Source organism: Bos mutus, chromosome 26, assembly GCF_027580195.1.
Source record: "Bos mutus isolate GX-2022 chromosome 26, NWIPB_WYAK_1.1, whole genome shotgun sequence".
Classification (NCBI taxonomy): Eukaryota; Metazoa; Chordata; class Mammalia; order Artiodactyla; family Bovidae; genus Bos; species Bos mutus.
In genome coordinates this window covers 38,259,324-38,273,053 of record NC_091642.1, presented here as the reverse complement: position 1 = coordinate 38,273,053, position 13,730 = coordinate 38,259,324, and the positions used below count along the sequence as shown (strand labels likewise).

Here is a 13,730-nt window from a genome sequence, read left to right as displayed (position 1 = left end):
TGCCCAGCACTTGCAGGTTGTCAATTAGGATAGTAAGTATGAACTGAGTCTTTGAGTTTGCTATTACTGTGCTTGGCCATTCAGTTGTGTCCAACTCTTTGCGACGCCATGGACCGTAGCCTGCCAGACTCCTCTGTGCATGAGGATTCTCCAAGCAAGAATACTGAGTGGATTGGGGGATCTTCCTGACCCAGAAATCGAACCAGGGATACTTGCAAGAGGATACTTTACCAGATGAGCTACCAGGGAATAACTTGTCATTTGGGACCTTAGACATTAAACCTAGACCTGATGGCCCTTCATTTGCTCATCTATAGACTGAGGAAACAGGGCATTATGAGTTGTAAAATATCTTCTACACCTGAGGGTTTTTTCATTTAAAGGGTTAATTTTCCAAGATACTGATCTTGTTTGATCCTTGTTGAGTTTTGTTTTTAACATTTCATAGTTTTCTAGCTCCTACTTCCATGTAAACTTAGGCTTCATTTTTGCCACTTGTCTTTATACATGATACAAAGATTGGCTTTATTCTGTAATGTCATACAGCATCACTTCTGCCACATTTTTCATCAGCAGGGAGCCCCTAAGTCTGGGCTATATTCAAAGCGAGAATTAGACTCCGTCTTGTGATGGGAGGAATATCAAAGAATTTATGGACCTATTTCAGAACTGCCACATCATGTGAATGTAAGGTGTATATCCAGGAGTGGGGGCGGGGAACAGGTCTTTTGAGGCTTATTTCAGAACTTTTTCCTTTACCCTGTTGTAAGACAGAAACTTATAACTAAAATCAGGTGTTTAGATGACATATGAATGTTAAATTTCCAAGCTCCTTCAACTTTTCTTTTATGGGTCATTACATTATGTTCTATAATAGAGAATTTATACCTTTTCAGTTGGTTTATAAGTCCTGTCCATTTTGTTCTTAAAAGTTTTAGAGATGGGAATTAGAAATTATTGAACCAGTGCTTTTAAATTTTCAGAGCAAACACCTTTTGAAAAGCAATCTTTCGTAGAGCTTCAGTGTATTAAGCAGAGAAAAGCTTAGTTTCCCTGAGTGGACACAGCACCATTCCCCTGAGGTGGCCCTTGAAGTTCTTCTTTGGAGCCTTGGGAATGATCAACTTAGGCCATCTCTTTTATTTTATAAGGTCACAGCCAAGGCCGAAAGAGTTTCAGTGATTTGTCTAAGGTTATGAAAGTTAGTAACCCAGCCAGCAACAGGACCTAGGCTCTTGTTTCCAAGACTGGTGCTTTTTCCATTACTTATTACTTATTTAATTACAAATTATTTGGGATAATTTGGGGTATAGCGTTTTGCATCAGTGTGTCACCAGCAGCAAACCAGCAGCAAAAAAAGCATCATCGTTTACTTTCCTGCAACAGGGGGATAAGGATCAAAGACCCAGTTCTCTTGTTGAATGCCTAACCTTCATAGAGACTCCTATTGCTTTTGATGCTGCTCTTGGTACCTGTGCTGACTGACTAGAAACTACCTTCAGTCTCTTATCCATGTGGCCAGTTTACAATGTCAGTCATCATCTCGGTGATGCGGTTGTGGAAAGCTACATATTACTGGTCTCCAACCAGAGTCAGCCTATGATAACTTCTTGAAAACAGTGAGCTGGTAAATTTTTGCTAATAATCTCACACCCTTATATGTGGTTATATTATGATCCTCACATTTTAAAAATACACTACCAACCCCCACCATAACCCTTACTCTTCTCACATGGCAGCAAGTATTTTACTTAATGTTTCTAAGCAACCAACTAAAATTGGCAACAGTATATTAAAAGAAAGGGGAAAAAAAAAAAAAAGAAAGGGAAAATGATTACTGCTTATCAATTTAGCACAGAGTGTTCCTATGTATTGGCTGAATGAAACCTAAATGACAGGTTCACTGATAAGGGTATATTGTGACTTTTTTCTGTGTATTATGATATTCTATATTGCAGAGAAAGCTGTATATGATAGAACAAGATTTGCTGTTCTATTTATAATATCACTTTGAGATTTAATTAATCCTTCATCACCACCGTTATTGATTTTCTCTTTTGAATTAGGTTTTAATAACCATCTGCGAGAACAGGCTGAAAGCCTGTCTCTGGAAACAATGCCTTGATATTCAGGGACATGAGAGCAGCTGTGAGCTGTTATTCTTCCTTTCTTAATAACTGAATGTCACATCCTGTAGTTTGGCTTTCATTCACTAATGTGAGCAAAGGACTCTGCCTTTCTTTGTGACTCAAGTCCCATTAACATAGTACGTTAGCATTCTGCACTACTCTTCAGCCCAAGTTACCTTCCAAACTAAAAATAAATTCCATCTGGGCCTCTGGTTCTAACCTCATCCTCTAATCCTCTCGGCTTTGGCATTACGATTTCTCTTATGTAAGAATCTCCCCACTCTCAATCTTTGCCAAAATCCAGTTCTCTTACTAACTAAAATTTCTCTCTTCCACCTCAGCATGATATTAATAAAAATGAGTGGGTATAAAAATGTGTATATATGCTCTGTGAGTGAATAAGTTAATTTATATGTGAATGAGCCTGTTTGTATCTAATAGTGGGTGTTTATAGCCAGGTTGAGAAAGGTGTGTGGGAAGGGATAAGAAAGGGTAAGCCTGGTGAAGAGGAAGAGAAACTGTAGAGGAGCCTCAAAAAGTAATAATAAAACAAGTCTGGTGTTGGAGAGAGGTTCTTTTCTGCAGCTTTCTTTCCCTTTACTAACGATTGCCAAACATAACACCTAACAAATCATTTACAGAGCTATCTCATTTTACTAACTGATGAACTTCTGTCTGATTTGTGCTTAAAGTACAGATTGCTAGAAATGAGATATTTCCATATTTAATATTTAGGTATAAAACTAAATTGTAGAATTGAATTAAAGAAGGTTAATCATCTGCTTTATTCACTATATTATCACTGTCTTTGTTCTCTCTAAATCACTGAACTGTGTTCCTCAATGTTATCCTCAGGCTTGCATGTTGGAAATGCAGATTCTTGGGCCCTACCCCAGACCTACTGAATCACAAACTTTAGGGGGCCCAGTTATTTTTGTTTTAGTTCAACAGGGTCTTCAGGTGATTCTGATGTACAGTAAAGTTCAAAAATTATTGCTCTTGAGTATAAGAAATAAGCAGTTCTGTGCTATCTTCTAATGTGAAAAGTTTATTTTAAAAGATACTCTAAATTTGAAGTTAGTGAGATATCCAAAGATAATGCTTGATTGGGAGAATGAAGAAGGAAGGAAGGAAGAACCTTATAGCTATGTTACTGCTGTGATGATTGTGTTCTCTTAGTTGAAATATATTCTGATTACATTACAGTAATGGAATTACATTTCATTATTGTAGAATTTAGAATCTACAGAATGTTAATCTATTGGTTTGTAAGTATTCAGTTCAGTGCAGTTCAGTTGCTCAGTCGTGTCCGACTCTTTGCGACCCCATGAATCGCAGCACGCCGGACTTCCCAGTCCATCACCAACTCCCGGAGTTCACTCAGACTCACATCCATCGAGTCAGTGATGCCATCCAGCCATCTCATCCTCTGTTGTCCCCTTCTCCTCCTGCCCCCAATCCCTCCCAGCATCAGAGTCTTTTCCAATGAGTCAACTCTTCGCATCAGGTGGCCAAAGTACTAGAGTTTCAGCTTTAGCATCATTCCTTCCAAAGAAATCCCAGGGCTGATCTTCTTCAGAATGGACTGGTTGGATCTCGTTGCAGTCCAAGGGACTCTCAAGAGTCTTCTCCAACACCATAGTTCAAAAGCATCAATTCTTCGGTGCTCAGCCTTCTTCACAGTATTAATGCTTGACAAAATATAGTAACCAAAGTAAAATGCTTAGTAGGTGGACTCAGCAGCAGAATGGAAGGGACAGGAATTAATGAGCTGGAATATAGAACAGTGGAAATTACCCAATCTGAACAATAAAGAGAAAATAGATTGGATAGAAAAAAAAATGAATCATCTCAGAGACCTGTGGGTAACAGATAGTAACAAAAGATAGTACATTCTTGTCATTGGAGTCTTAGGAGAGAAAGAAGAGGGTAGGCTGAAAAAGTACTCAAAAAATAGTTGAAAACTTCCCACACTTGGTAAGAGACATGAACCTCTAGGTTCAAGAAGCTGAGCAAATCCCATACAGGGTAAGCCCAAAGAGATCCTCATCAAGTCTTAGCATAATTAGACTTCTAAAAACTAAAGACAACAGCAACAAAATATTGAAAAGTAGCCATAGAAACATGATACCATTACTGATAGGGGGAAATCTTTCAAATAACAACTTCTTATCAGTAAAGGAGGCCAGAAGGAAGTGGCTGAGAGAACTGCCAACCCCGAATCATATATCCTATACCCAGAATCCTATTGTCAGGAATGGAGAGGATATCAGGACATTCCCAGATGAAGGAAAAAAAAAAACAGAATTTGTTGCCAGTAGATGGTCTAAAAGAATGTATTACGGGGTTCCCTGAACAGAAGGGAAACAATGAAAGAAGCAATGTTGAACTCAAGAAGGAACATGATAAGCAAAAAATACAATAGACTTTCTGTCTGTATTATTTTTCTTTTTTTTTTTCTCAGTGATTTTTTAGGAAATATCTCTAGGTGCTCATCTTTTGTTGTATTTATTTCAGATTTTCCTTCCAACTTGTAACTTACATTTTTGTTAATTCACGGTATCTTTGGTAATCAGAAGTTTTAAATTTTAACATAGTCAAAAGTATCAATTTGTTTATAGTTGTACTTTTTGGTTACACCTATAAAAAAAGAAACTTCTTTGTCCCAAAAGCAGAAGGATCCTCCTATTCCTAATTTATAAAGTATGTGATAGGGATTCAACTTCATATTTTCCCCATGTGGTTAACCATATTTTCAAATTCTTTGTTTCTTCCAATGATCTGCCATATATTTCATATATTGAACTTTTATGTATGGATGGATATGATTCTGGGTTCTCTATTCCATTGGTTAACTTATCTAATCCTATGTTAGTAAAACACTGTCTTGGTTACTATAACCTCAAAAAAATTTTGAGGGTATAGCAAGGTCCCCTCTTCTTACTCCTGTTTCTTTAGAAATTCTGTAGCTATTCTTGTGCATTTGGTCTCCCATATGACTTTTAGAATAAATAAAGTCCAAAATATTGCTGGGATTTTTTGAAAAATAATTTTATTTATTTATTTATGGCTGTGCCCGGTCTTCGTTGCTGTGCAGGCTTTCTCTAGTTACAGCGAGCGGGGGCTGCCGTCTAGTTCCGGTTCATGAGCTGCTTCTCATGGCGGTGGCTCCCTCGTTCTGGAGCACAGACTGTAGGGCACGTGGCCTTCACCAGTTATAGTTCCCTGGCTCTAAAGCACAGGCTCAGTAGTTATGGTGCCCAGGCTATTGCTCCACGGCAAATGGGATCTTCCCAGACCTGGGACTGAACCTGCTTCTTCCTCCCTGGCAGGTGGATTCCTTATGTCTGAATCACCAGGGAAGCCTGGAATTTTATTGAACTGTTTTGAATCTGATGACCAGTTAGGGAAAATTGTCTTCTTTATGATCATCAGCCACAAATGTGGTATTGCTTTCTATTTATTTAGATCTGTTTTTCAATCTGTAAACAAACTTTTAGTATTTTCTCTACGGAGATTTTACAATTTATTTATAATTTTTTAATAGTTTTACACATTTTAAAAACTGTATCTTGTAGTTTGTTGCTGGTGTTAAAAATCCATGCACCTTGCTAAACTCTTAGTTTTTCTATTTTGGATTATTGGCGATATTTGGAGGTTGTTTTGGATTTGTCTGTGTTTATAATTGGGAGAAGGCAATGGCACCCCACTCCAGTACTCTTGCCTGGAAAATCCCATGGATGAAGGAGCCTGGTAGGCTGCAGTCCTTGGGGTCGAGAAGAGTCGGACACGACTGAGCGACTTCACTTTCACTTTTCACTTTCATGCATTTGAGGAGGAAATGGCAACCCACTCCAGTGTTCTTGCCTGGACAATCCCAGGGACGGCAGGGCCTGGTGGGCTGCCGTCTATGGGGTCGCACAGAGTCGGACACGACTGAAGCGACTTAGTGTTTATAATTAAATCATTTGAAAATGATGGTGTTGTTTCATCCTTTCTAATCCTGAGTCTTTAATATAATTTTATAATAAATGGACAAAGTTGTTTTCAATAAATTACTTATATAAGAAATTGTTAAGTTTATATTCCTTAACTGCAATGGCATAAAACTAGAATAAATAATAGAAATTTAAGCATACTGGCTGAAAAAAATTTTAATAGCTTCCTTAATTTCTATATTTAAGAAATTTAAGACTGAACTTACAGGTTTAGAAAATAGCAACTATTTAATATGAAAGTACTGCATCATAAATTAGAAGAGAAGACTAGAGCTACATTCAAAATAAAAGTCCAGCCTTCAGTATTTTCACTGTGAAATAAAAGAGAGAGAATTAATTGGCTTCCAGTGTTAAACTGCTCCAGGACACAGTCCCCAGAGCTCAATTCTCAGGCTTCTTCTCTGTTTACCCTCTCCTTAGGGATCTCGTTAATCGAGCATTTTTACTATGAGCTATAAACCTTCACAGCTCCCCTGCACTCAAGAGTCATATCTACTCAACATCTGCATTTGGATGTCTCATAAGCATCTTACCTTTAATATGGCTGAAAGAAAACTTTCTGACTCCCACCCACCCCAACCCCTGAAAAACCCCAAACTTCCTCTAGTGGTCTAGCATCCAGTCCCATCACTTCATGGCAAATAGATGGGGAAACAGTGGAAATAGTGGCTGACTTTATTTTTCTGGGCTCCAAATTCACTGCAGATAGTGATTGTAGCCATGAAATGAAAAGACGCTTACTCCTTGGAAGGAAAGTTATGACCAACCTAGACAGTATATTAAAAAGCAGAGACATTACTTTGCCAACAAAAGTCCGTCTAGTCAAGGCTATGGTTTTTCCAGTGGTCATGTATGGATGTGAGAGTTGGACTGTGAAGAAGGCTGAGCACCAAAGAATTGATGCTTTTGAACTGTGATGTTGGAGAAGACTCTCGAGAGTCCCTTGGACTGCAAAGAGATCAGTCCTGGGTGTTCATTGGAAGGACTGATGTTGAAGCTGAAACTCCAATACTTTGGCCACCTGATGCAAAGAGCTGACTCATTTGAAAAGACCCTGATGCTGGGAAAGATTGAGGGCAGGAGGAGACGGGCATGACAGAGGATGAGATGATTGGATGGCATCACCGACTCCATGGGCATGGGTTTGGGTGGACACCAGGAGTTGGTGATGGACAGGGAGGCCTGGCTTACTGCGGTTCATGGGGTTGCAAAGAGTCAGACACGACTGAGTGACTGAACTGAACTGAGTGGTCTAGTGTTCTCCATTTCAGTAAATGGGCCCAGTTAATGGTCAAGCTAAATTATCAAAGTCATCTTTGGCTCATCTTTCTTTTAACAAATCCTGGCATTTCTCTGTCTGCTGACACATCTTCCTATCATTCTATATTCAGAATATGTCACAAATCCAACCATTTCTCATCAGTTTACTACTACCACTCAGGCCCAAGCCACCAGCTATCTCTCACCAAGCCTATTGCCTTACCAGGTATTGATAGATATTAAGCTATAGTAAGTGAAATTATTTCGTACAAAAGTTAACAGGTCAGTAGAGTCATATGCATTAGCCCAATAATAGGCTCCAGAATATAGAAGAACTTGATATATGATAAAAGTATCAAAAAACGGTGTGCAGTGATATACTTTTATACATGGTATTCTGAAATGGGGCATTTAGGAAAAAAATACACTTTACATTGCATTGCCTCATAAATTCTAGAAATGATAAAATTTATTGAGCATTTACTGTTTGCTTGGCAATGTGGTAAGTACATCCTTCACATGTACTGCAGTGGGAAAAGAAGCCTAGATTAGAAGAGATACATGGTCATCTGCTCTCTAGGTCTCTAGGGAGAGAAGGCTTGGATTACTAATCATAAAAAATTACTAAAGGAATATGTTGATAAATTAAGTAATAGAAGTATTATTTAAATTCTTCTCTGTTTCCAAGACTTGTGGACACAGTTGGGGAAGGAGAAGGTGTGATGAATTGAGAGAGTAGCATTGAAAAATATACTCTACCATATGTAAAACAGATAGCAAGTGGGGATTTGCTATATGACACAGGGAGTTCAAACTTGGCGCTCTGTGACAACCTAGAGGGGTGGCATGAGGTGGGAGGCGGGAGGGAGGTTTAAGAGTGAGGGGACATATGTATACCTGTGGCTGTTTCATGTTGATATATGGCAAAAACCAGCACAATATTGTAAAGCAGTTATCCTCCAATTAAAAATGAATAAAATAAGAAAAATTACTTTTCTGTGTTCAGAAATAAAATTAAAAGGCAAACAGATTTTAAAGAAGGTAACAGCAGAAGCAGTATTGTTTTTTAATCTCCCTGAGTCCCTAGTAAAACACACACCACCTCTATAGCAAAATTAAACATCTTGGACATCATTTACTACAGAATTAGCTCATAAAATGTCCCTGTAAACCCCAAAAGATAGCAGGACAAACCACCAGAATCAGAAGATGTAAGCAGAAGGAAGCATCTGGGCTGTTTGACGGACTCGAGATCAAGAGAGCTTTCAAATAAGCAGCAGGTATTCACTGGATAAGGGCTTTCCTGGTGGCTGAGATGGTAAAGGATCTGTCTTCAATGCGGGAGACAAGGGTTTGATCCCTGGGTCAGGAAGATCCCCTGAAGAAGGGAATGGCTATTCATTGGAAAGCTCAGGAGGCCAATTAGAGAACAGAAACTGAAATTGGGAGGGGTTTTGCCAAGAGCAGGTGCATGCAGGTGGCCCATGTCAGGTCTGAACCCAACTAGTACTTCCCTCCAGGCTGGGGGTGGGTGTGGAGGGTATCCTGAGATTAGAGCAGCTCTGGGACAATAGCGATTAAAGACAGAGAAAACTGGAATAAAAGTGGAGCAGGGAAGCAGGGCCTGGAATCCCAGAAAGCAAGCTACCATATATTTGAGTTCTACATAAAAACGAAAAAAGGAGAGCTACACCTCCTTCTAAAAATTTGGGGGAAATAATTTCAAATCAAATTGGCTGCAAAATTTATAATTTTTAATTACAAAATTTTATTGTAATAAAAAACAATAATAGCCACTTGAGCAATGAGAGTGCATCAGAAACACATGCCCACAAAAAAAGATAAAATTCTATTTCAAAATGAGCTAAAATTCATTAAGAAAATGATATGACACCTGAAAGAATGCCATAAATTAGAATTGCAAAAAATGAAAACTGAAGTGACAATAAAGGAAACAATTAGAATTTAATTTTAGAAATAAACTGGAAGGAACATTAAAAAAAAAACAAATGTAAAAGCACCTTATGAGACCTAAAAAATGAGAAAATATTTAACATTTAAAAAAGAAATGAGGAAAGAGTTATAAAGAAATTGAGAGAAATTAACTAACATTGGAATAGACAGAGCAGGGAGGGGCTGGTAACACTCTGTTTCTTGACTGGTTAGTGTTTCACAGGTGTTTGCCTTGCAGTAATCTTTAAGCCATACATTTGTTTTATGAGCTATTTCTGTACTTGTTTTATTTTACCATTATAAGGTTATGAAATGTAACAAAAAGGCCAGTCATTGAACCAGTGGGTATTTGGGGGAAAAGAAAAATACATAAACTGTTCATGCAAATTGATAACAGAGTGCTGAAACCCCAACAGAAAATTGCAGAGAATATAAGTAAGTGACCTACCTATACGATTGACCCTTGAACAACATGGTTTTGAACGGTGTGAGTCCACTTACAGGCTGATTTTTTTTTTTTTTCAATGAATTTCAGTATAGAAGTACTGTACTATGACAGAATCTGTGTTTGGTTGAACTGAGGGTGCAGAAGGCCAACTGTAAAATTATGTGAGGGGTCGGTGCCCAAGTTCTGCACCATTCAAGGAGCAACTATATTCAGAAAGCTAATAATCACTAAAAACATCTCATCTCGCTGAAATAGTCTCTAAAAGACAATTTATAGGAAGGGAGGCGGTGAAAGAAAAATTCTATATTATGTCTGTTTTTGTTGTTGTTCAGTCACTAAGTTGTGTCTGACTCTTTGTGACCCCATGGACTGTAGCCCACCAGGCTCCTCTGTCCATGGGATTTTCCAGACAAGAATACTGGAGTGGGTTGTCATTTCCTTCTCCAAGGGATCTTCCCAGCCCTCTGGAGGTACAGGGATTGAACCTGCATCTCCTGCTTAGCAGGCAGATTCTTTACCACTGAGCCACCTGGGAAGCCCTATATTGTATCTGTAGATAACTTTTAATGGCATGTAATTTCTCTGTTGTGGGTGAAATTGGGTAGGGTGACAACAGACTCTCCCAGTGAGTGCCCTTCAGTGTGGTAGGTTTTCCTATTATATGATCCCAAAGTGAATGCAATACAAAGTAATCCATTCGTTCTCTGTTCATGTTGACTTAGCATGGCATTTTTGTAATTTGGAAAAGCTTATGATTAATTGCATTGAATACTTTATCCTTCACAGTGAGAGACCTACCACCAATTTCCCTTGATGTTAGACAAAAACAGCGCATCTCCACAGATCCATTATCATCTGAAATGAAAGCCCCAGTTCTGCCAGAACCCATCCTTCCAGTTCAGCCCAAAACTATGAAAGACTTTCTGTAAGTTTTGGCTCATTGTTACATGTAGACATATAATCAACTGCATGTCGGCACTTCACATAATTTAATATTTTTGTGTGGGAAATTAATTGAACTTATGGCTCATAAGGTATTATAAGAGTGAAGGAACCAAAGATTGGATGTCTTAAGTTGAAGGTGAGAACAAATTAATTAACAGGTAAGGGATAGATAATGTTGCAACAAAAGAAACACTAAATAAGAGAAAATGAATCAAAACAAGCAGAGATGAAGGACTGTGTCCTATTTAAAAAATAAGATTTCATTTACTACGTGACCCACAGACCATAGAAGCTACCGTGCTGCTATTAAGTTGGTACAAAAGTAATATTGGTTTCCAGCCATGAATTTTAAATCATTATAAGTAGGCTCAAACACATCATTATTAATCAAAATAGGAACTATTACAGTTGACACATTTTTCCCAACAAGAAATAAGTTCATTCATTCCTGTAGCAGAAAAGTCCATGCTTCAGAACTCAGCAAACACTTGGAAAGCATTTTCTCCCTCCTGCTGGTTGTGGAGGTGTTTTCCCTGCAAAAAGTTGTCAAGATGCTTGAAGAAGTGATAGTCAGTTGGTAAGAGGTCAGGTGAATATGGCAGACGAGGCAAAACTTCATGGCCTAACTCGTTCACCTTTTGAAACGTTTGTCGTGTGATATGTGGTCAGGTGTTGTCATGGAGAATTGGATCCCTTCTGTTGACCAGTACCAGCTGCAGGTGTTGCAGTTTTCAGCGCATCTCATCAATTTGCTGAGCATACTTCTCAGATGTCTCAGATGTAATGGTTTCGCTGGGATTCCAAAGCTGTAGTGGATCAGACAGGCAGTAGACCCCCAAACAGTGACTATGATCTTTTTCTGGTGCAAGTTTGGCTTTGGGAAGTGCTTTGGAGCATCTTCTCTGTCCAGCCATTGAGCTGGTCATTGCAGTTGTCATATAACGTCCACTTTTCGTCACAGGTCACAGTCCAATCAAGAAATGGTTGGTTGCGTAGAATAAGAGAAGATGACACTTCAAAACAATGGCTCTTTTGATTTGCAGTCAGCTCACGAGGCATCCATTTATCGAGCTTTTTCACCTTTCCAGTTTGCTTCAAATGCCGAATGACCTTAGAATGGTCAGCGTTGAGTTTTTTGGCAACTTCTCATGTAGTTATAAGAAGAACAGCTTCAATAATGGCTCTCGGTTGGTCATAGTTAACTTCCAATGGCTGGCCACTATGCTCCTCATCTTCAAGGCTCTCATTTCCTTTGCAAAACTTCTTGAACCACTACTGCACTGTACATTCGTTAGCAGTTCCTGGGCCAGATGTGTTGTTGATGTTGTTAATTGTCTCCACTGCTTTATGACCCATTTTGAACTCGAATACAAAAATTGCTCAAATTAGCTTTTTGTCTAACATCATTTCTGTAGTCTAAAATACAAAATAAACAGCTAGTAATAAAGCAAAAAAACATAAAGCAAGAAATGTGCATTAAAATGATGTATAATAGCATAACCACATTTATTTAAGAGTGTATTCCAATATCAAAGGGCAAAGTTCAACAATGCAAAACCGTATTTACTTTTTGCACCAACCTAATAATAAAAACCAAATGGATACTCAAAGGACTCAGTGAGAAAGAGAAAGTAGGGACAGAATGTAAACAAAATCTGTCAAGAAATTTGGCTGGAAAGGAAAGAGATAATTATAAGGAGCATGTCAAAATGAACTTTTAAAAAATATTTGTTTGTTTATTTTGCCTGTGCTGGGTCTTTGTTGCTGTGCATGGACTTTCTCTCGTTGCAGCACGTGGGGGCTACTTCCTGTGTGTGGTGCACGGGCTCCTTCCTGCAGTGGCTTCCCTGGTTGCAGAGCACAGGCTCCAGGCACACGGGCTCAGTGGTTGTGGTGCCTGGGCTTAGTTGTTCTGTGGCATGTGGGATCCTCCCAGACCAGGAATCTAGCTGGCGTCCCCTGCATTGCAAGGTGGATTCACAACCATTGGACCACCAGGGAAGCCCAAAAGTGAACTTTTATAAAAGCAAATAAATGGGAAAGTTGAAGCTGGATTAATATCTTAATCTAATTAAGAATTATAAATTCAGAAACTACATATTTACATTAACTGGAACACATTCCTGTATTCAGCTTCATTATTTCAAGTTGCATGTTGGGTAACACTTATCTGTAAAGAATCAGTGCTGTATATCTGAATAATGTTTTTATCTGTTGTGGCTAATAAGTGCTTTTATTTTAGGGAAGATGTAGAAAAAGCTAAGTCATCAGGAGATTGGAAAACAGTATATGATTTTTATCTTACAACATTTGATTCTTTTCCAGAACTAAGTGCTGCATTTAAGGTAATAACATGTAAAGCACATTTTTCACTTTTTAAATTTTCCCCCCAAAAGACACTGAATTTACCTCTTTTTCTACCCAATATTGGCTTAAGCAGCTACTTAAGCAAATATAAGTATGTATTAATTCTGAAATTATAGGTATCACAATAATTACTTAAGTGATATCTTAAAAATTGTTTTTATTTGTACTAATGTAATACTTGAGATGGTTAGATAATCTCACTGACTCTATGGACATGAATTTGAGCAAACTCCAGGAGATAGCAGAGAACAGGGAAGCCTGGCATGCTGCAGTCCATGAGATCACAAAGAGTCAAACATGACTTAGCGAATAACAACATTTGACTCCATTCTTTAAGTTTTTAAAAAAGAAATTATTAAAATAATCCTTATGTATTTATTTTTATTTTTAGCAATTTAGCCGTAACAGTTCTTTTATATCATCATACTAATATTATAAATTATGAAGGAATAGTTATGATTCAGATATTACTTAGAATAGTTCTTAAAATGTTATATACACTTAGTTCTTTAATTGAATTTTCAGAAAGATGCCTCTGCCTCTAATACTATTGAAGACTCTGGGATTAATGCTAAATTTGTGAATGCTGTATATGATGCCTTACTTAATACTGTAAGTATCATTTATGAA

General features: G+C 38.1%; 1 protein-coding gene across 1 annotated transcript in view; it reads left to right on the top strand.

Annotated features, from left to right (window-relative positions):
- Positions 1 to 13,730, top strand: part of HECTD2 (HECT domain E3 ubiquitin protein ligase 2) — a 73,675-nt gene that overhangs the window by 29,630 nt on the left and 30,315 nt on the right. Inside the window, exons 3-5 of the mRNA XM_070363394.1 lie at positions 10,575 to 10,713; positions 12,976 to 13,078; positions 13,626 to 13,712. Coding sequence (XP_070219495.1) covers positions 10,575 to 10,713; positions 12,976 to 13,078; positions 13,626 to 13,712 — 329 coding nt within the window. The remainder of the gene's footprint in view (positions 1 to 10,574; positions 10,714 to 12,975; positions 13,079 to 13,625; positions 13,713 to 13,730) is intronic.